Genomic DNA, 23,624 nt, shown 5'->3' with positions numbered 1-23,624 from the left:
TTTATCTTTTGACATATATTGTTTCAATTTTACCGGATGTTTCCCAGACAGCACAATGTCCAAAATCTTATGATATGACGTCTTTAATACGTCTTATGTCCCGATTTTGGACATTGCAATGTGCTGTCTGAGTTATTTATCGTTACGATTAGATAGTTAAATTTGGCCTAATATCCAAGATATTAAGTATAAATGAATTAAGTGATCCAAAGTCTCATACATAATGGCGTTATTATAACAGCGTCAGTGTTAAAAATGGACCGCGCGCAATCATTGATCGAAATGGAAGTTTACTGCAACCGGCCGGGCCCGCGATCTTTATACATATATCTTCCACCTAGATGATTTCGAGAGACCGGTTTTGTCCTCAGGTATTCACGCTGCATTCGTTTTTTCCCCTCGAAGAGCCGCCGATATCGAAAGAGAATAGGTACATGCAAATCACAAGGACACGTTTCCCGCGGGTCTTTCTCTGAGAATTCAAACTGTTCCCCCGATACGAAGGCTAGTTTTATTGATTTTAAGAATCGATTTTATGGCTGTGAAACAACAACACAAAAATTGAATTCAGAAAGCTTAAATTTTTTATTAATGGTTTTAAAAGCTAATTTATTATGAAGAAACTTCTATATAATATTCAATTTTATCATGCCTATATTAAATAAAGAAATAAAGGCGGCAGTGTGGTCTAGTATATAGTCGAGCGCCAGACTCGTAATCTGAGGAACCAGGTTCGAGTCCACTAGAGCCATGAAGCATGGAATGTTTTTCCGATAGCTTCCGCCCCTTCGTGCAAGATAGGCTCTTGTGCGAAGAAAACTGGGCTCCGTCTTTCGGAAAGAGACGTTAAGCCGTTGGTCCAAAGGGTTAAAGTGAGAGGAGAAGGATAGTATTGGTAGTAGATTGCGAACCCTGCGGGGATATGCGATAAATTACGAATTTTACAGAAATAAAGAAATATAATTATCACCTATGCATTGAATTTCTCCTAAATCTCTCGCGAACATTTGATAGAAATTATGACAAATGTTACAAGTCAATCTCTTATAAAAGATTTTCGTTTAACACGGATTTCCTGTTGACTCAACGAGCAACTATGAAGTCCCCTATCGAATCAGATCCGTTTGGAATGAGCCATGGACCAGTCTTCACCCCTCGAATAGTGATCATCTGCACATGGGACAAAGAACTGGATTCCTCCTGTGCCCGCGTGTGCTCCTTCGGCCGTACTCTTGTCGTTCCGTCTCTCGGCTTGTCTGTTCTAGAAGGCTCGTTGAACCGGAGTCACTAATTTACTACGCTAATGAGTCGCGCGAGAAAAATTCTCGCTCGCGTCGGTGACCTCTCATTGGGAAACACGACGTTGGGAAAACCGCACAATGTACTTTTCGACGAAGCCCGTTGTGACACGTATTATTCATTCGCCGCAATGAGGAAACGAATAGAGGAAAGAGAAAAAATTATTTTACAGCAATTTCGTGAAAGAGAATCGATTAGACGTGGATTTGTTGTATAATGCTGGACAAAGAATAAAGAAATATTTATGCATTTGACACAAACACTTTTATCCATTTTAAACATTAAATTTTAATTGTAAATAAAAAATAATAGAAAAATATAATTGTCTAGATAATTAGCTAATAATCATAATATAGACATTAAACGAAAAATTTTGCTATCCTGCTATGACAAATGTGTGTTTTGATCGAAAGAGACAATAAAATATATCTTGCATTTGTTTACATATAAATTGTTTACCAAAAATAAAATATTGTCTGATCCGTCAAGCATAAATCAAAAGTCGACTCTAAATCCAAAAAGTTATAGATGAAAGGAAACGTATATCTTGATGTATATATTAATTAACATCATCGTTGATGTCACTATTATAAGAAAGAAATTGGTGATTTCATAAACAAAAGATCGAACAATAACAGCAAAGCAAGAAATATTTGGAAAGGAACAAGATAGACGGTGCATCGCTCAAGGTAGACAGGAACCAGTGGGTAGATCCCCTTCTTTTTGACCCTTTTATTATTTTCCATAAGTTCTTTCATCAGACTTGAATCGTCCAGTGACGTGAAAGTAACGACAGTGGTGCTCAGCTCTATAAGAAAGAATTTTTATTGATATTATTTATTTGGTCAATAAATAATAAATATATATATATGACATTTAAATATATATTATTTTCGAACATGTTGAAAGCCATTTAAATTGTTAAAAACTCCGAATTTTTACGCGCGCGTAATTTCTTTTAAAAAATAGCCTTAATTCCATTTATACATGTGTATTTTCGAAGATCTGATGAGAAAAAGAAACTATAAATGTTACACACCTAAAATAACTCTTAATTTAAAAAAAGGCGTATATGTTAAGAAATTTATAAATACTATTTGTATAATTTGGAAAGTACTTATAACTCTAAATATAAAAAGCATTGTTTGTATTTACCCAAAATGAACATACGTGTTTTGGAACAGTAGATTTTCTTATCTTTGTTTTTTATTTACCCAGTCTGGAGATAAATGTATTCGAACAATTGTCACTTGTTTTGCCTATTTTTTCGTTTTTATAACGAGTGTTTGTCCGAGAAATGCAAACGGATCCGAGACGCCGACTGTCCTTGCTGGTCGAATAATCATCCTTGACCAGGGATCAGATGGTCGTTCTCACCTGCCGGTATAGGATTCCCCCGGTTTGAGGCGCTCTGACACACCTGGTGTGCCCGACTTCGACTTGGACATTCTCTAGTGGGGTCTCTTCAGCCTCGCCTCGGTGCATTATGTACGTGAACCTTCAGTTGTCACCGCGACGTCGGCGGAGTCGCATTGTGTGTTACGCTTTCCGTTCGGCCGGCTCTAGTCGGTTGCGTTTGGAGAACGCTCCGACTATTATTTTAGTAGTAGTGCGGATTCGATTCGCGAGAATATTCGTGTTCAGCCAAAACGTGTCTCAGTGTGAAAATAGTGAAGGAGAAGCGTGTCTTGGGACCGAAACCTGCCTGAAATCTAATTTCGGTCTCATGTGGTATACCACTTTGATTCGGGAGCACATGTACGTCGGTGATCAATTTAATCTCTATGCGGCGATAAATTATGTAGAAATAAAATTCAGTTTTTTTTTTCATTTCTACTTGTGAATTACATTTTTTAATTCCTAATTCTTTTGAGGTCTTACCCCTGGAATTTCTAAAATATACAAGTTTTTTTTTAGAAAGTAAATAAGCGTATCATGCAGATTTACTGAAAAAGATTTTATATTAAAAAGAGTTTTAATATTTACGGACTACAAAATAAAAAAGTGAGAGCACGTCTTGATACGATCATTTTGATATGAATGTATTTATTTGATAAATTTAAATTCTTACTTTGTTGCACTGTTACTCGAGTTATTTTGGGTATATTATTAAAATGCTGTTGTAAGTATTATTTTGCTCTTTCGTTTTATATCTTGAAACCAAACGCACTTTTGGGCGGAATATGACAGAATCTCGAAAACAGTGATAACACAACGGAAACAAGTGTCATGCTGGTCGCTGCACATCATGTTTCAATGTTATAACGATTATAATATTATGATGCTTTATTTTCTAATTGTTTTATTGTTATTTATGATAACAAACAAATTATACTGTGTTAAAAATACGTGGATTTAACTATATAACATTATATATACTTAAAGCAATACATATTTATAATAAATTGCAAAATATACAAGCTAAAATATAGATACATATACTTACATACAAAAATTACATTATGACAATTACTGTATATTTTAAATTTAAACATTAAGAGAACGCAATTATTTAAAATATTTTATTTTATTTTTATTAGCTCTGAATCGAGTTTGAACTTTTTGATGTATTTATTTTTGTCTTTAATGATTAATGTATTACATATGTAACATTTTTTATTCGTAAACACGATTACGTGCTATATAAAAAATGCGATTACGACATATCAATCGTCGCTATTAGCGGATTGCATCTGTCTGAAAACAGTCTTGTAACATAAACGTATAAAATTTCATAAAAATCGAGTTTATTCGACCTTGCCAAACTTCTCAAGTTTTTCTTCAACGGTAAATAAATTAGTGAAGCTTGACGAAATACAAACAGATGTAAAACAGATAATTATGTATTCACAATGTGATAGCCAAATGAATGTGACAGCCAAATAAATCGCCTATGAGACTGAAAAGTGTAGCCGTGGGATTCACATGTAACTATCTGTTTATTTTCAACGAAAAAAGTTTTATGCAATATAATATTTTTCAATTATCACATAATTATATCTACACGGTTATTAACTCGAGTTACGAGGCATTTTATCATTAATATGTTAATATGTTCAGAGATGAGACGTTAACATGTTCAAAGATGAGATTTAAAGTTTTATTAGTAATATGTTTTCTCTTGAAACGTCTGTTTTCAAATACCAGAGTTTTAGCACATGCTAATGAACGATTAGCAAAAGATATATTTATATAGAACTGACTAAAAGAAGAATGTTTCTTAATTATTTGCAACGTGTTACAATAGTTCGCATTTTTAAATAAAATGTATTATTTTAGATAATAACGGTCTAATATTTTTATTATTGACATAGAAAACATAATGTATATTTATCTCGATTATTATATTACTGTAGAGTATATCATTAGATCAATAATAATGACACCACTTTAGTGCAAATGTATATTTATAATAGATTTGCAGTAAAATAATATTATTATTATGTTTTAATGATGTTTTCTACATTCTAAAAATTTTTAATACGTAAATACTACATCTTTTATATCTAGTCTACTTCTAGACTAGAATATAAGAAAAGTAAATTTATTTCTTTGCAATTAACTTTTTATACAGCTAATTTGCCAAGATATGCACTCATATACATATAATGTATATGTATAATTAGTGTTGATGTATTTAGAATTTGTTGAACTTTGATATTGATTTTATTAATAATATTTATCTATATTAAATTATTATACAACCTTTTAACGTACAATTATCAAGTATTGTTTATTTAAAATTCAATTACTGTTGATATATAGATATAATGACATTATAGCACTGAAAACGCGTTGTGAACACATGTTCAAATAATTTAGCATTTTTATTTATTAGACTATTATTAGATAACCATAGGCAATACTTTTGTTTCAATATCAAATAATGAACATTGATAATCCTATTTTTATGCAAAAATTTCATTTTTATTTTAACAACTCATACTTTCTTATAATAACATATATTTATTTTCTTAAATAAATCATAAGCACATTTACAAATGGCAATTGTTTAATGTTAAGAATTTTATCTGTCTTTGTGATTAGCGCTGTATAAAGAAAGAAAAGTTACATACCTATACACGTATAAAATACATAATTTATAAATAATGTACCTACATATATGATTCCAATACATGCAATATGTGCATCATACGTAGAAAAATGCGCCTCAAGGAATATTTGATCTAGATTTGCGCGTTTCGCGCGGGAATAGAAAAGCCATGTGCTATTTGGGTTAGTAGACACAGACGTTCTACATTTGAATTATAAAATATTGACCGGCTTGTTCGCACGTTAATTACACGAATGATTAAAATGGTCTTGAGACGTATGATTACTTAATGAATGAAAATCGAGCGTGATAGAATGTAACTGCTACTTTCTCGCGTCTGTTAATTACAGTTAGAATTGTTCACCATCGTATGCGTATTAACGCGAATGCATACAACGGACGTAATTCTCTTCCATTTGTAAATATTGCTAATAGGATTTGTTAATTGTTTTAATAAATTTATTACACATAATATTTTAAATAAAAAGAAAATTTAAATAAATTTCAAATAAAAACATTTATATTTATATTTTATTAAATATTCAATATAGTAATTTGTCTTTTAAAAATTGCAAAGAAACAGAAAGAGCGAGAGAGGGAGAGAGAGAGAGAGAGGGGAGGAAGGAGACATATATGTCTTAATTTAATTTCTTGATCATGAACATGTATTTATATGTAGCTATTTAATTTTTGTCAAAAAAATCAATAAGAACAAAAAAAATATATTATGGATCAATTTGATCACATTACCTTGATTTTGCCCCCCCCCCTCTTTCTCTCTCTCGCTCTTACTATGATTTAATTCTGCCTGATACAATAAAATCAATATTTCAAATAACTTCCAATCAACTTTATCGCGATGGAATACGCTTCCGGGCACCATATGTTAATGTAAATTATGAATATTCGCATATAAATGTAAATTATAGGTAACACTTGAGGCGGATGATTTCAAGGTCACATACTTCTCGCAATTTATTGACACACGTGTCATCCAATTATAAAAAAGATAATAAAAATAAGCCACTTATTAGATGGAGCAATAAAAAGAAACAGAAGAGTATAAGTATATAAATAAAAATATATTTAAATAAGTTTAAATTAAATGAATTAAATTTTTATCTTAGCATAAAAATTGTAAAGATTTTTCTTTTTATAGAACTATAAAAATTTTATAAATTATAAACAGCTAAAATTTACGTTATAAATATTTATTACTTGGGCTTCCTCATTGCTAAAAAATGAGAGAAATACATTTTATTCCATCAAATAAATATATGTATTGTAATTTGCATGTGATCATCAATTTCTACCGATAAAAATGCCAATTACATTTTTGGTCTTTTGTTTTCAGAAACAAAATTAATGATGAGCAACAGTCGAGGTGTTACGCGACTGTTATATCACGTAGCAATGACGTTAGAAATATAATAGTCCCATTATACATACATTTCAGAATACTTATACATATATACGAAGAATACTGTTCTTTAGAATGAAAAAGTAACATGATATTTTATCACTTTGATGACTGTCGTTTTCGCGACACTTATTGATTATTACTGTCGCGCATGCGAAGAAGCCCTTTTTGCTAGATCGTTTAGTCCGATCATTTCTTGCATAATCGTTTTTCTCCCGTTCTCATGGGAAGCTGTTGCATTTGCAGCAATCGCATGCTATCGCGCGCTTTTATTACGTCAGTAGCCTATATACCTACTTTACATAGGGATCTTGAGACTGAATACTTTTGGCCTGGAGTGCCGAAAAGTGATTAATTTATGACTTTACTTTACATCACGCCGTAAAGAAATAATGGAAGATGATTTCATGGAGTGATAAAAGAATCTTTTATAACTAGTACAATAAAATTACAGATAAACGTAGATATTTACAATATATTAAATTCCAAACTACTTGTTGTGAACTTTTAATATGCATTACATTTAGAAATGTTTATATATTTGTAAATTTTGCAAATTATATGTTTTTATATCTTGTTTTGTCTTTTTGAGATTGCATTTTATCTAATTTTATCTAATTTTAAAGTAATAAACGCAATCTTGCATGCTATATAATTTTGCGAACTAAACTCGCTCTTGCTCAATATTCTTCTGATAATAATAATGATATACTTTGTATTTTGGCACTCACAATCAGATTTATGGTACCGAGGTAATACGAAAATAGAATCTTAAGATACGAAGATTCGAAGACGACGTATGTAAATAAACAATCATCAGTAAATAAATTCTTACACACGCAAATGTATTTACTTAAAAAATAAATTTAACACCAGGATTTTTGTCACAAAATGTACGTTATCGCGATTTGTTCTCTTTATATAAAAATCAAAAAATTAAATCTGTATCAAAGGGAGAGTCACCTTTTATTCTTTTTGAGTAAAACTTGATTTTAATTTCAAATTGTCTCTTGTACAGATCAATTTATATTATTATTTAATTATAATTACCTATCATTTAAATTGTTTTAATACTATCTTTCATATGCTATTATAATAGTTGTACTTTTGTATCACACCTTTGCACGTAGCAGACAATAGACAAGTGACACTCAATACGCGACAGTTGGTGATTACGTGATCAAGATTTTTTCTTCCCTTTTTTCCTATCTGATCATCGGTGCGCGACGTCGTGGTCATACTTGTCGAAGCTCTGCGAGCACGGGGTTTTACTTTCACAGCGTAAGATCTCAAGTTAATGCGCCATTGCGCAATATACGCAAGGCAATAAAGCCGCGGAGGTTACTGAGCCCTCGCATGATTGCTATTAATAACCGTGCAAATATTGTCATTATCAGCGTCAATTTTTCATATCGTCAATAGAATCCTCACAACGGCAATAGATCAATAATATGGAAATGCCAGCGATAATCACTACCTAGTAGCAAACTGTTTAAGTCCCTGCGCAATAGTGTGACCTATCTACGACAGACTCGTGTGTGTGGATTATATGGCTGGAAATAAGTTATTTCTCCATTAAGCCCTCTTAGGCGATGCTCACACTAGCCTTTTGTCCTTCAGTCTAGTTGCTTCTCTTCTATTTCTTCATGTTAAGTATGCTTTGCAAGCTCTTTCTCATGAAAAAATGTTAATAATCCTTATCATATTTTACAATTCAGAATAGCATCAAAAGACATCAGCGATTTTCTGCAGAAATGACAAATAATAAATAAATAATAATTAATTACGTTTTTGAGTTTTTGATAAATAAAGAAATGTTGATAAAGATTTCTTACACGTATATTTCTATATATACATATTTCTTAAGATTTATAATCTTGAATTGTATCTCTTTTATATGATTTTGCCCTGTATGCATAAAATAATACCAACAGACGTATATATATTAGAATTTAAATTATTCTTGCACCGTAAGTTTTGGCTGACTCGACAAGTCAAGAGATAACGCGTCAAAAATCCGTCGCATTATTCCCTTATCTATTTATACCGATACATTCTCGTAGGTCAGCAACGGTAAAGACTTTGTACGGGAAATAATTAACCCTTTTTTCTTTAGTCTTCTACTAGGCTTTCGATGATCACGGATTCTTTTTACATTTAATTTTCTTCTTGCGGAAGCAAAACCTTGAATACTTTCGTTGAGCGTCACTTTTGCTGCTCTCTCGAAGGCTATGTTTTGCATATAATAAGAAAACGTGCCGCGTGAGCTCAGAACAGACATATAGCTGCGAACGAAATCGAGTGTCGACGAGCTGCTGCATTCCAATGCGCCGCACCATAATCCAGAGGGTTTTTTTATGGGAGGTTTAAGTGCACCATACCTTCGACGTGTGCATGGAAAATGTTAGAAGTTTTCTGTGATCTATAGAAACACGTAAGATCCGTGAAAGTGTTTAATATTAGGTAGTAATTTTTTCATTGTATTTGTTCTTTTATGATTCTATAAGGAATCTATAAGGAATCAAATAAAAGATTTTAAGTTGAACGTAACATTTTATGCTGGAATAAAATAATTATGAACATTAAAATGACGTGTGTCAAATTCTCATATCTAATATTTTCAAGAAAAGAAGATTGCTTTTGTTGCTGATTGTATTAGCATGTTCATTTTTATATATTTACTTTTTAAAATATTCTTCTTTGTAGGTAAAAACAAAAGCATCCAGGTTTATCCATATAATTCATAAATAAAATTATTTTCCTCGCTGATACTTAGATAAATTAAAAATATTAAATATTGTTAAAAATTTTTAACATTGTAAGAAATAAGCATAAAGCAATTTCTAAAATAATTCTTGTTCAATCGTCATTTTTTACTTGTCGAAACAGTAAAAACTTAAAGACACACTTTTACATACTTTTCTGAAAGGTAGATTCAAGCGGTACCCAGAAATGCATTAACCGGACATGAAGTATCACTCGCGCTAATGGCTTGGGAAATCATGCGACTAAGCCGGAATCAAAGTTTCATCAGCACTTAAAAGTCTCGTGAAACCGAGGAAGCCATAACGCCGAGACCGCCTTAACATAATTTGCGTCGGGGATCCCAGAAGAAATATCGTCTTTTTTTTAGTAAATAGTGACATGGTTCGAGGTAGCTCGAGAAGATAAAGCGATCTCCGTAAGATCGAAACCCTCTACGCTATCTAGTATAATACTTCGGAGAATTGTTTACAAAATGATGCTCAAAGTCTCTTATGGATTTCCCTTCATTTTATTATTGTCATACCTGTTATGGCAATTCTGTTTTTATATCATCGTAACACAGTAATTATATTGATAAATTGAATAGGAAAAAGTAATACCTATATGAATATCATGTTTCCTCATTCACGAGGAATAGAATTGAATAGAAAATGTGGGACATTTTATTTGTTGTATTTATCGCTAAATGATAACGAATTCTACAAGATGACTCATTTTTATGAAATAATACGATTATATAATATATATATTTTTCAAAAGTAATATTTAAAATTACTTGACGCATTATTTAACTTGGTTATCTTCAAAGAAAATTACACATTTATGTACACCTATCTAATGTACCTATTTAAAATGATTTATTTAGATACGTATGAGAGTAATCGGATATTTTCAGGGTAGGAGTTTAGTCATTCGTCAGATAAACGATCTGTTCAAATAAACGATGCCGTTCAAAGCTACTCTCGCGCGAGCAATCTTTCCCAATTTTCCGGACATTTATGGGGTGACGGATGCGCCACGCACGTGATCGAGCACGTGGACCACGAGCGTCAAGAAAATCATAGACCCTCTATTTCGTCTCAGAGATGCCGGATCATCCCTGTTTTATGCACAAGCACATCCCTCGAGATGCCGGCGCGTGACTTACGACGTGTCGGGCCGGATTAGAAGAAAGTTCCCTTCCGAAATTGCTTGCAATTGGCAATCTATGAGTCATCAACTACATTTGATGTGAAGGACTAAACTCAGATATGCGGAAGAGCAAAAAATTTCTGCGCAATATGGAAATGACATTTGTCACGAACCATTCTTTAGGCTGACAAAAACATTCGAGTAATAAACAGATAAACATTTATAATTTCGAAAGCTATATTGGTCGTTTGTATCACGAAATAAATGTTAGTGCTAAATGTCAAACAAGAATTATACAATAAAATCGGATAAAAAATTATTAAAATATTGTTAGGAATTTTATATTCATTAATTATACAGAATGTCCGACAAGTCATCAATCGAAAGGTGAAAATATAATCAAATTGAAAAAAAAAATTATGCATCATTTTGCAAAATTTGCAATAGTTATTGAGTAATTAATTAAAACGTCTGAGCAAATAGGCACATGACTTTTCTTTTCAGTTTGGCCCTATCTACCTTCATTTTTCGATTGGTCAATAACTTGTCGGGCACCCTGTATAAATAGATTAACAACAGAAATATAGCCGAAGGCCGAAGTAACACAATATTTTCACAGTGCGGTTAGCAAATCATTCCACTGAGGCAGTGCGAAACACAATTCTTATTTACATAATTTTTTTTGCGCACTTGAGATTACCACGTAACTACGTATTACGGTGCTAATTTGCTACTTTTTAATCATGGTCTCGTTACGTGTCGTCATGCCGTCCATGCTCACCTTAGCAGATCCGCCGGAAGTGGAGGAAGAAGGGAGAGTGACCTACGGAGGACGTCCTACAAGTTGCGCGCGCATCCCTTAGGAATATTGTCACACGGAACACGATGCAGACCGACGAAGAGATTCAGTACGCGCCGAGGAGCCGGCCGGTGAGCTTTTACGACAATTACAAGGTGAGTCCCTCACTCACGTGTTTCTGTTTCACGTGTGTCATTGTGAGAATCTTCGCGTGCGCCAGTGTAACGTGACCAGCATTAATCATCGATCCAATTATGTATCTTTTGGAGTAGCGGAAATTATACCCTATAGAATCATTGCGTAAACAGGAAATGAGAATTACAAAAATTTCGGTGCGTCAACAGGTTCTAAAATAATAAACGCGAGTGAAAATATGTAATAGATTTTGTTTTAACAAAGTGTTAATTTAAAGTTTCCTTCTTTAAAGTGTCCGGGGGTTAAATACTATAGAAATGCAAAGACAGTAAGAGAGTGTAGGTAATTCTAAATTGAAAGGATCGAATCTGAAATGCAGTATCTGTAACTCAAAAGAATTGCAGTTTTTCTATTAGACATTCTATGTATAGCATAAAATATAAATAATTTAAAATAGCCTCTGTGCAATACTATCGGTAGCATCACATATCAGAACAAAGTTACACGAAAGATTATAGTTTACAACCGTTGTTACCGTTAATTACTTGAATTTAAGAAAGAATAGCTGAAAAATGTCTACTGTGCTCCTTACATCACTACAAATATTCTGTTAGCAGCATCTAAGAAAAACGTAAAAGCATCTAACAAAAAAGTTAAAAATACCGGAGCTGCATAACCGTAACGTTTCATACTAGTATGTAATTAGATTCTTGGTTTTAATCAATATTTATTATCTAGATATACTCGCCGTGCACAAATCATCATAAATTTACATTTTAACATCGATAATAGACATTTGTTCCGTACAATGTACTTCATACCGTCAGAAGGAGAAAATGACTCTTCTCTTCTGTATCTAAAAGCAGAATTTTTAATATAAAAGTTTTTAATTTATTTTTTCCATATTTAATATTTAAACTGTGACGCAAATCCGAAATGAACGGTATCCCTGTAACTATTTGTGGTTAATTATATATACTTAAACCTTTACATTTAGAATAATAGTTCTAATTCTAAATTCTAAACACTGATGAAAAGAAGAGAATTGTACAAACTCGCTAATTGTCTCACACTCATAGTAATTTTAATATTGACTATCGCGTTTGATTCTTCTCGACTGTATTTTCTCGACTTTTTGAAACACAACTCGGCCTTTTTTTCGAGTGGCAGAAATTATTTGTCAAAAATTAACACGATCGTTTTTTCGATCCCGCAGGACGTGCCGGTGATGCCGCCTTGCGTCACTTCCACCATGAGTGTGGGCAATTTGAACCAGGTTCGTGATGGCAATGACACGTCCGTCGTATCTCAGAGCAACAACAATAATAATAGCATTAATAGTAGCAATAATAACAACAACAACAGAGTCAGTAACGCCGTTAGCGTGGGCAACGTATCGAAGATTCACCCTGCCAAAGTCACGGGTGAGTTGAATGCACTTTTTACGATGCGCTTCCTGCGTGTGTGCGTACATACGTGCGAGAGTGCGATGATCGATATGTAGTTTCTTATACATTCGTCAAGTTGACTCGCTTCGAGCGCTTTCCGCTTACACATTTTACATTTATTAATCAACATACTTAACTTAAAACAATAGGAATAATAATATAAATTAGTTCTGAATTGCTCCTAGATGATAATTATAAACTTAATTAATCTCGAAGTAATAAAGTTAACGAAATTACAAAATGAAAATCAGTAATGAATAACTGGGATTAAATTATCTGCATTATTTTCCTATATACACCGTGTGCTAATCTCTCGTGCCAGCTTGACCCGTTTGTTCTACTTCAGATGTTACCAGTCCGCGAAACCTTATCGTCCTGAATTCTCGTGTGTGCCATGGTACTTGTTTTTCGTGACAGCTATGTTCGTGCGTGCCAAGATTGTGCGTACTAAGAAAGTTGTGCGTATTTTGGCGCGGACTGTGAATATGCAATAATTAGGTTAACTTTTACACATGTCCTTTTAACAATAAAGAATTTAAAAAACATTATATCTTTTGTATAACAGTATATCATATATAATAATTTTTATAAAAAATAAAAACCATGTACAAAGATTTTGCAAGTGTCATCGACGGGCACTGTATTTTCTCTGAACTTTTTACTGTACATATAATCTTGTAGTTTCATAAAGAATAAAATAAACGTAGTATACGCACGCGTAAATAATAATTAAGTCATTGCGGATTTGAAATGTGAAAGCGAAATCGAGTTTTATGACATCATACATAATTGCCATATGTGTAAGAACTGATTCATTTGCTTGCGAGATATCTACATATATTGAGATATATTTCTCTGAAATATTGAACGTCGGGACAAGATAGAGAACGGTGCAATAAAGATACTTCGCACCTGGGCACCTTTTTGCTGAATGTTTTACTGTCGACAGGTGCAGTGTCGACCGGCAACATCGGGCGTATTAGCCGCGGTGACAAAGAGAAGGAACTCGGTCGAGCACCATCGATGGCCAACTGTCTATCAACCACGGTTCCTGTCAATCTGGCAGCTTCTCAAATAGCCGGTCGACATACGCCCACGAGAAACTCTTTAAGGCACAGCAGGATGATAGTGATGAATCGGACCGGCCATCGTGAGTACACAATAACTTCTTACTCTGTATAAGCTTCCTTTTGTATTTTTCTAATCGTGGCATGTGCAATTAGAACGCAATACGAAAAAAATTAATATACCTTTAATTTTTCAAACTCATATTTTTATTTCTTATCTTGTGTACATTTAAACATAGTCAATTTCTTCAAACATCTTTAAAAAGTATTACGAGTTATGAGTAATTTGTACGTCATGCACCTAGCCAAGCGATTTTCCGGCTTTTAATTAGTAGAACGCAATAATTTGTCTGTTCGTTATTGTATCACGAATATGCGAATATTACCATAGCGAAAAAGTTACAAGAATTTAAAAGAATCTAGGCGAGCGTTTCGAAATATCTGTACCCAAGAGCACGCGCGATCGAAGTACCGCAAAGCGAGGAGAGTGGCAATTCTCTGCGCTCTTCTCGATCGTTCCGATAAAATCATGCGTGTATTATATGATTATCAGCTTTTTGCTATCGGCGGCGATGCGATCGATTTCTCCGGAGGGCGAGATCGCACGGCCGCGAATCGCAAGGCCGCGAATCGCTTCTCGGCCGCGGAATGCGACCAGCCCGGTTGTCACTCGATTTTCTCGATTTCTTTCAATAACCGTCTCGTTGCTCCGCGCGACACATTATAGCACTGCTATATATGTATAATTCTGCGCTAACGAACGCGCGACTGTCGCTTTTAATACCCATCGCCGCAGGTCGGCCGGCAGGATTGAGGTTGATGCCAAGGCAGACAGGAAGATTATAATTAGCGCCGCCGCGGACTGCAGGAAAGTGCAGCGGCTTTTTATCACCGCGATAATTAGATAGAGTAAAATGCACGGAGCAAATGGTACCTAGTTAATGGAAAGAGTTAGAGGTGATGAAATTGTAAGGCGCAGAAGGATGGACGCTTTTAAAGGGGAGGAATACAGAAGTTGAGGGAACACTTACACCTGTAACTATGGAGGAATATGTATAAAGAATATTTAAAGATGGTAAAAGTGTAAAATATTATATTGCATTAAAAATATTATAAAATTAAAAGACTTTAGTGGCTCTATTAAAATTTTACCTTAAAAATTACTTAAAATTCTATTTTTATCAATTGGTTTACTGTCTTCGATTACTGTATTCAACTGTCATATTAATAGTATTATAATTTATTAGATATTTTTTATTAAAATTATACATAAAAACTTATTTTATTTAAAGGCTTAACACACCAATATCAAAAAATACAAGGCAGTGTTTCGCGCGATATATGTACATATGTGATGTGTAAAATTATTTTATGGAAATTATTGTAGCACATTATACAATTTTTTGTTTGAAAAAAGTAAAAAGAGAAAGAGAATTCTCTTGAAACGATACGGTTGAAGAAACACGAAATATTGGATTTTATTGCATATTCTGCTAAAACTACTCGTATATCGTCTCATTCCTTTAGAAAGAAGATTTACTCTTTTTTTTCTTCAGTTACCCTAGCGTATATATTTCACTGAGTTTTAAACGTTTCTTGCTCCGCTGGCCACAGAACATACTTTAAAGTGAATGCACATGGTTCTCCGCAGAGATAGCGGAAGTACCGAGCCGGAAATATATTGCGTGATCTTTTTGGTTCGCGTTCGAAATACGTGCGCGGTCTCATCTCGGCGCGCGAATGTAAAGAATTCATTGTACTTTTTAACCGTCTCGCTTTGTACATACCGCAAATTAATTACCCTACCGTAATTCCATTATACTTGCAAAAACGCAACATTTTAAAACTTCTTCATTTTAACGGATAAAAATTATTCCTGCGAATCATAAGAAGCTAAACTTTCTTATCGTAAAACGTATTGGATAAAATTATAAACCTTTGTTATATCTAACAATCTCTTAAGTAAATATAAACTTCCAATTTCTACAATAATATTCAAACTCATATATATACCGATAATATTCAAATACTAATTAAAGCAAAGAAATGGCGCGCTACGTGAACAATAAGCATCGTTTCCGTTACCTTTGTGAGGATATATACAAGCGACACGTGCGAACGACGAAGGGTCTAAATTGATGAAGTGCGTACGTACCGTGATTCCGTTCTGCTCTATATTCAAGGGCTCGTATGCTTGGCATATACGTCGCCCTAATTCTATTTCGGGACCGGCGGGCAGACTTACAAACCCGACCCGCTATTCTTACGCCCAATTTCGCCCTTACACACATAATCCGCATTTGGTTTTCGTCTAGATTCGTGACGCCGAGTAGTCGAACGATCATGCTATTTTCCTTGTTATTCTAAAAATAAATTAAATTTCAAATAACACAGCTTACGATAATTCCAGCGGACAATGCAACGCTTAAACGTATATATTAATCAATTAAAATATGTGATGTAAAAATTATTTATATATATAAAATTTTTATATTAATAAATTTCTCGCCTGTGACGTGACAGAAATTGGAAACAGTTGCCAAATACGTTGACCTTTGGAATTATATACGTCTTACGAGCAGCCGTCGCAGTTATTAAAATTACAGTGCAATTACTCAATTAACCTGCGGTCGTTCCTTTTTACGCAAGTTACATCGTTAGAATTATCCATGCATCGGGGACAACGGATGATGAAAACGTACCACCCACTACGCGTATGTTATATGCGTGTACGTGGGCCGCACATTTTACGGCGAATTTGCCGGCCGTGACGGCGCGACGTATAAACGAGGACCAACTCTCATTGTTATCTCGTGTATATAAGGTATGCGTTTACGTTCACATTTACATAAACCAGCCTATTTACGTAGTCGACGTGTCCGATACCCGATGTGAACGAAGACAAATTACCGGTAGTTGGGAATTTACGCGGTGAATGCATTGTAGTATATATATATATGTGAGTCGATTGTACCAAATTCTAACTGTTTCTCGACTCTTTCACAATTTTAATTAACTTCAAGAAATTCAGCTATTATTGTCACCTATTGTCTACTGTAACCGGTGAATTATACACCAAGCATTACGAATCTCATCTGAGCTACTGAACATTTTCACATTGGCGATGTATCGGCGACGAATTGATGTTGAATTAACGGTAATAAGTGCGTGCACGATTCATCTCGTCGGTCGTTGTCGCCGTTTTATCTCGGTGGTACGGCCCTTTCTTCTTTTATACCCGCATCGCGCGCGCGGTATATTCTCGCATTGTGCAACAAATACGGCGTACATATGGCGAGGCAATACACAATGCGAAACAACACGTATTCATGTTCTGCATTCCCGCACCCGTGCGACTCGCGCTTCTCAAAGGAGCAGCAATATCCGCTACTTAACGGCTGCGGTATGGTCGCCCGTTACGTCGAAAACGGTCCGATTATGCAGTTTTTTTTTTACGGGAGGAAAGTCTGAAATTTACGTTATGCGCGTGAAAACTGCGATTACGTACGGCTTTTATTTTTATCGGATTACGACCGTCTTTTTTATAGTGTGCGGACATTTACATTCCCCAGTTGCAGCTTGCCTCGTTCGCCAGTTACAGCGCGTATCCTGCAGTACAGTTAGAGACGTAATCCTCACGTGGCAGGTGCGCGCATTGCATTTCCGCGAGTGAAAATTGTTTTTCACTTCCGATATAGAAAGCACGTATCGTATCCTCCACGGATTGGCAACCAGCGACGATCGTGAGATTGAAATTCTGTGTGGGTGCTGCAAAGGAATTTCTCTTTTACACGCGCGTGACATAATAAAATGCATCCGCGACCAGTATCTGTGGACATTGGGATAGGTCAATATACATCAGTACGAAGACAAAAAATTGGGGAATTTTGAGCTACAACAAAAATTGTATTTTAACAATGATGAACGTTAGTATAAGTCAATTAACATGGCAGTTAATCACACAATATTGCTAGAGATACTAAATACCAGCAATTTTTATCTCCTATGAATCCTTATCTTGAAATTTGCTTTCTTAAATGCAGAAAAATAAAATTTTTATGTCTATTACACGTCGTCGTTGGTCCCCTTCGCCATCACCTTCCTCGCTTCAAAGTATGTCGCGACACCAAAACAGTTGAAAAATACTGACTTGGTCTCATAGAGAGTGATTGTCTCAAGTATGTATGTGTGCTTGCACATACGCGACAATAGAGTTTCACAAAGAAATTTGGATAATATTAGATATTTATATTCTTTATTCTATTATCTATTCTTATTTAATTATAAACTATTAAAGAGAATAACAACAATAAATAAGAAAAATCACGCGAGTAGAACAGAGTTAATCATGTAATTTTTTAGAAATCATCAATATAGTTGAGTCAATTATTGAGAACTCTCTTCTTTTCTTCTCTTTCTTTCTCATTTTTGCCTAATTACCGCTGCTTCGCCTCGAGCAGGATATTAATCGGATTATGTTTGACCGAGGTACAAGTTTGCGTACTAGACTTCTTCAGACAAGTATTCAGCGCAGCGTATTCAGCAAACATGATGCATTCGTCCCTTCACTCTTGCGGTTTTTCAATAGCGGTCATAGTATACTCGCTTCTTCCTCATACCGTCGTTTGACAGTATGTTCTACGTTGGTGTCACTATACTGCGCTAATCGTACAGTTTAAAGTGTTTCTCTTGCTTAATCTGTAAATACTGATTCATTATTCACGAAAATCCGCTTTTATTACGATAAAGAATTTATAGTGTTGAATTAAACTCATTTATAATTTCTTTGACGTCGGTCCTAATTTTGAATTAGCTGATTCTAGATTTTTTCTATATTACGTACTCTATGATTTGATAAGAAAGAATGTCCCGAGTAATTTTATTTGAGTTATGTGGCGGTGAAGAAATTGAACATTAGACTCGATACGTCTTATCTATAATAGTTAATTAGTATATAAGATAACTACTAATAGTTTTATTATTATTAGGTATTCTTAAGCGTCTTAAGCGCAAAATATTTTGAAAAAATGTTACTTATTTTACAATTATAATTTTTTTAAATTATATACTGAAGTATATGGAATGAGCTCTTAAATCAATTCGATATGTCTAATGAAATGAAAAGAATATATATGCATATATAAAATTTTCCTCTTAATAATTAAAAAATTTAATTTTAGTGATGTATAGGGTGTCAATAAAAGTTATTGACCAATCGAAGGATACAGACAAATTGGTGGAGAATGTTATTTAGTAGTATCATATTTTATATAATAATTGCGTAGTCTTTTATAAATAAAAGAGACTAATTTAAAATATTTATATATGTTTACCTAAACTCAGCATGAGACCATTATTTACATATCATTGTGAAATACTGTGATGGTCAGTGATTGCTCGTGTTTTTGTCCGATATCCTGGTGAGAAACACTCACGGATCTTGCGTAAACGACGATAGTAGGCGAGTTTCCTGGCGATTCGATATGGCAAGGACGCTGCGTTCAATCATTCATTAACCGGTTAGGATGCCTTGTAAGGTGGGACGGCGGCGAGGCCACCCTGTACGGGAACTCTCCTTTCTTTCGCAGACTTAAGTATCTCGATACCGCGGGATATCGGCCATTTACACTATGGGGAAATGTGTGTCGTAGCGAAGGATGAATATGGCGCGTGCCTGTCTTCGCAACGTCGAATTACCTAATTACCTAATAAGCAACCAACCATGTCTCGACTCTCTAGCTTAAGAGATCTGCGTCAGCAAATTGTCCGTAACGGATGCAATGTGGCGAATTGCATTGCGAAATTATCGACTTTTGCTCCGGGGAATAATCCCACAGTGATGACTAAGAAAGGATGTGAATCGCGGTATAGAAGATAAAGACGACAATATGACGGTTTATTTTCTTTATATTCAAATTTATCTTAATCTTTACTTTTAAAAGTGACCTATAACTCTTCTATTTTGTCCGTGAGATATTATTTCATACTTTTAGAATAAATAAATTTATGCAGAGCGTAAAGTATGCTGAGTATTATTGCGAAGATTATTTAGAATGTAAATCATCGACACAGCCACGAATTCTGAGTAAATTTGTAATAAATTGTCAGCGATAATTATGTACTAATCGTACACGCGGTATTACGAAAGCGATATGGTAGTACGAGAGTTAAAAAGTAGGTTTATATTTTTAGGCCCAGAGAAGTTTTTACCTCCTTTGATCTACCATCGGCGATTAGCCCGTTGCCTGGCGGCATTTCAGGCTATCCTCGGCGTCGCGGTGATTTCCTTGTCGTTATGGTTGCTGCTTTGGACACCGCACCTGCCAGTCATGGACAATCCGTATTGGAGTGGCATGCCCGTAAGTGCAATAATTTCATATCGGCGATTAGATTTGCATTCTTTACCGTGACGATGCAAGATTAATACAGAATGACAATCCTCGCTTATCTAACAAGCTGAGTCTGCTAGAATGGATGTACTAATGTATGACCGCAATTAGGCTTACATATGTATTATAAAATGACATAATCATGCTTGTTAAACAATAGGGATATGGGTATTATCACTTTTGATATACTCTAGTCGCATGTGATAGTTTGAGTTTTAAAGTGATTACTTTATTGCATGGGGCTGATGGTTATTTATTGGCAACTGCATCAGTTTTAACGGTTTTAATGGTTTTCGACACTTTTATGGATTTTTTATATAAGTTAACATTATTTGAAAGCTTAACCCTTAACTAACTAAAGGTAAGTATGCAATAAAAGTAATGTTTTATCTTCTTAACAATAAGATCATTTTGCTAACAATACACTTTTCTATTTTATATTTACATAATTTGTATATGTAATTTGTAAGAAATAAAATTATATAATTTTTAACGCGTAAGTATGGCATGCATATTAACATTTCGTCTTCACAATATTTTCTTGGTGTTTAATCATTTAATATCTTTTATCTCGGTATTTCTAGCTCTTGATGTCCGGGAGCTTCGGAATTTGCCTTCTGTGCTGTTTTAGAAAAGAATATCCGACTTTGACTTCTGGATTTTGTCTTTCCGCCACGAAGGTACGTAAAAATTCTGACTCATTATAGAGATTTCTTAGAGAAATCTCTCAAGGCCGAGCCACGTATTACTCACATCATCCTCTAATGATAAGTTTTTGCATTGTTAGAGTAGTACAATATGAATATTTATTATATAGTATTACAATAGTACATATTCCCGGATTAATAATTAATTTAAAAACTTTTAATTGCGAAAGAATATCAATTTAATTTAGATTTTATTTTGACTTATTTTATTTTGTTCTATTTTCAATATTATTATTGACAAAATTATGTATAAAAATATTATATGCACTTTCTCTTAATGTTTCTTAATGCCTTATATCACGTTTTTTTTCACAAACAGATAGTTAGCGTATTTTTGGCGATTCTGGCAACCATTGCGTGTGTGAGTGCGTGCATATTCTCCGCGATGCACTTGTCACGTCTCATGGGACTGGAATGCACTCCGGCACGAGTATTGAATGCCACGTGCGTATGCAGACCACGCGGCGAGCCGCCTGATTCGCTCGAAGGTGCAGTCAGGTATGGCCAAAAAATTGAGTATAGATTGACAAAATTCTGTGACATTTTTCAGAGCATCTAAAAAATCGCAAAAGTTGTAATGTATACATGTATATTACATTTCTGAGAGCAATTTTTATAAAAAACATTTCATTTATATTTGCCATTTATCGGGAATTTATATTACATAGCATAAATAAGTTTAATAATGCACCGATGTATAATATATGTAAAGTGATACTATATTTTACCAGGTACATAGACCTTAATTGTCCCGACGTAGAAAGTATCCTGACGATCCTCCTCATCTACTCGTGCATTTGCAACGGATTAGGCGCCTTGGTAGCGGGATGGTATAGTTATCTCCATTGGAGCACGCGAGACAAAAGGCCAAAGTACACGCAAGTCCGGACCAATACCATTTCCATGAACAATAAATTTAGCAGTAAACCAATCTACAAATTGAATCTGGAGGAACGATGACGTTTGCAGATATTGTAATGATTACGCTTCCATTTCACCGTGATCCATCAATATCTTCCGTATGATTACTATTGTGATCAGTTATACATGTGTACAAAGAAATATGAACTACTACAAATATATAAATTTTATTTTGTATTATTTTGTTAACTGGCGAAATTACCCTGATATACGTGAAAATATCAGGAACTACTTATTAAACACATTTTGCACAAAGGAAAAATAAAAACGTAATTTTTACAAAGATACGAACAAAAAAATTTTGTTCAACAAGCTATAATTGTCGTTCTAGTATTAACAACAATTTTGAACTTTTACAAAAGAAAAAAGAACGAGGATTATATGAATGCGTATATTTATTATTAATAATATAATTAATGATATAATAATAATATTGTAATGATCATATCATTAAAATACGATATATAGACGATAAAATGAATTTATATTTTATGTCTAATTAACGCTCACTTTTTTATTACTGGAGACTCAGTAATTGTTTAAACGTAATGTGTGTATTTATGTGTGAATGTGTTTGACTGTGTGTTTGTCTTTTAATGTGAAAAAAGTTTACGGAAACGAACGAAGACTATTGATTAATTTACTTATTTTAGAATTAAGATTTATAAATGAACTAGAATACCTCAAGAGACTACTGAAATAATCTAATATTTAAAAAATGTTTGCGTTTATCTTTTGTACGTCATGTTGGATCTATTTAGTGAAATAATATCAATCAAGAATTGTCGTAAATTAATAGAACATAAATCTGTGACGAGTAAATTAAATTATACACGATGTTATTCTTATTTACTACACTATCTAATCCCATAATAATTACGCAAAAAGTAACATTTTATGCGTACATATTTTAAATTAAAAAATAAAAGAAGTTTTGTTAGTTTTTAAAAAAATATTTAAAAAAACTAACTTAACTGTATATGATTGTAATGATTAATACAATCGCCCAGAATTTTTTGAGTCTCACTGATTTTTTTCAATCGGTATTCCAATATCTCAAACTGCAATACATGTGCAGTAAGAGTCCACTAAATAGACTTTTGCAAGCGACGGTTGTGAAACCAGAGATTGACATGCCTATCATCTGGTTCGTGTATATACATGAGAGTAAATATAACAGGAATTGAATAGTCGAATGGTATTCATGCTTTGTATATGAAGTTCTCTTTTGTCAGATCCATGAAGGTGGATGACAAAATTACTGCAATGATCTCAGTATACCCACGAGAGTTAAATACCGTTTTATTCCTATAAAATGACCACAATTATCATATTATTATATTATTATATTATTTATTTATCAAACTTTACTCGTTATTTTATTTTTTGGGATATATTTTGGATTTTGGTTTGTTGGATTATTATACTTAAAATGTTCTTATTTATAAAAATTAGAAACATTCTCAATTTATAGTTATAAATGTAAAG

At 33.7% G+C, this 23,624-nt stretch overlaps 1 protein-coding gene across 2 annotated transcripts; it reads left to right on the top strand.

The window, feature by feature from the left end:
- The first annotated feature begins 2,815 nt into the window (after positions 1-2,815).
- Positions 2,816-22,524, top strand: LOC112455140. Of its 2 annotated transcripts, none has more exons than XM_025016880.1 (8): positions 2,816-3,057; positions 11,460-11,624; positions 12,821-13,028; positions 14,002-14,202; positions 20,312-20,478; positions 21,093-21,188; positions 21,535-21,713; positions 21,947-22,524. In XM_025016880.1, exons 2-8 carry the CDS (start codon positions 11,556-11,558, stop codon positions 22,173-22,175), a joined length of 1,149 nt encoding a protein of 382 aa, XP_024872648.1. In that variant the 5' UTR covers positions 2,816-3,057; positions 11,460-11,555; the 3' UTR covers positions 22,176-22,524. The 2 variants fall into 2 exon arrangements, with proteins under 2 accessions (XP_024872648.1, XP_024872649.1); XM_025016881.1 differs by having other exon boundaries at positions 11,457-11,624.
- The last annotated feature ends 1,100 nt before the right edge of the window (positions 22,525-23,624 follow it).

The sequence above is a fragment of the Temnothorax curvispinosus genome, unplaced genomic scaffold (genome assembly GCF_003070985.1).
Source record: "Temnothorax curvispinosus isolate PA1 unplaced genomic scaffold, ASM307098v1 QBEX01005839.1, whole genome shotgun sequence".
Lineage (NCBI taxonomy): Eukaryota > Metazoa > Arthropoda > Insecta > Hymenoptera > Formicidae > Temnothorax > Temnothorax curvispinosus.
This window is presented reverse-complemented; position numbering and strand designations above follow the sequence as displayed.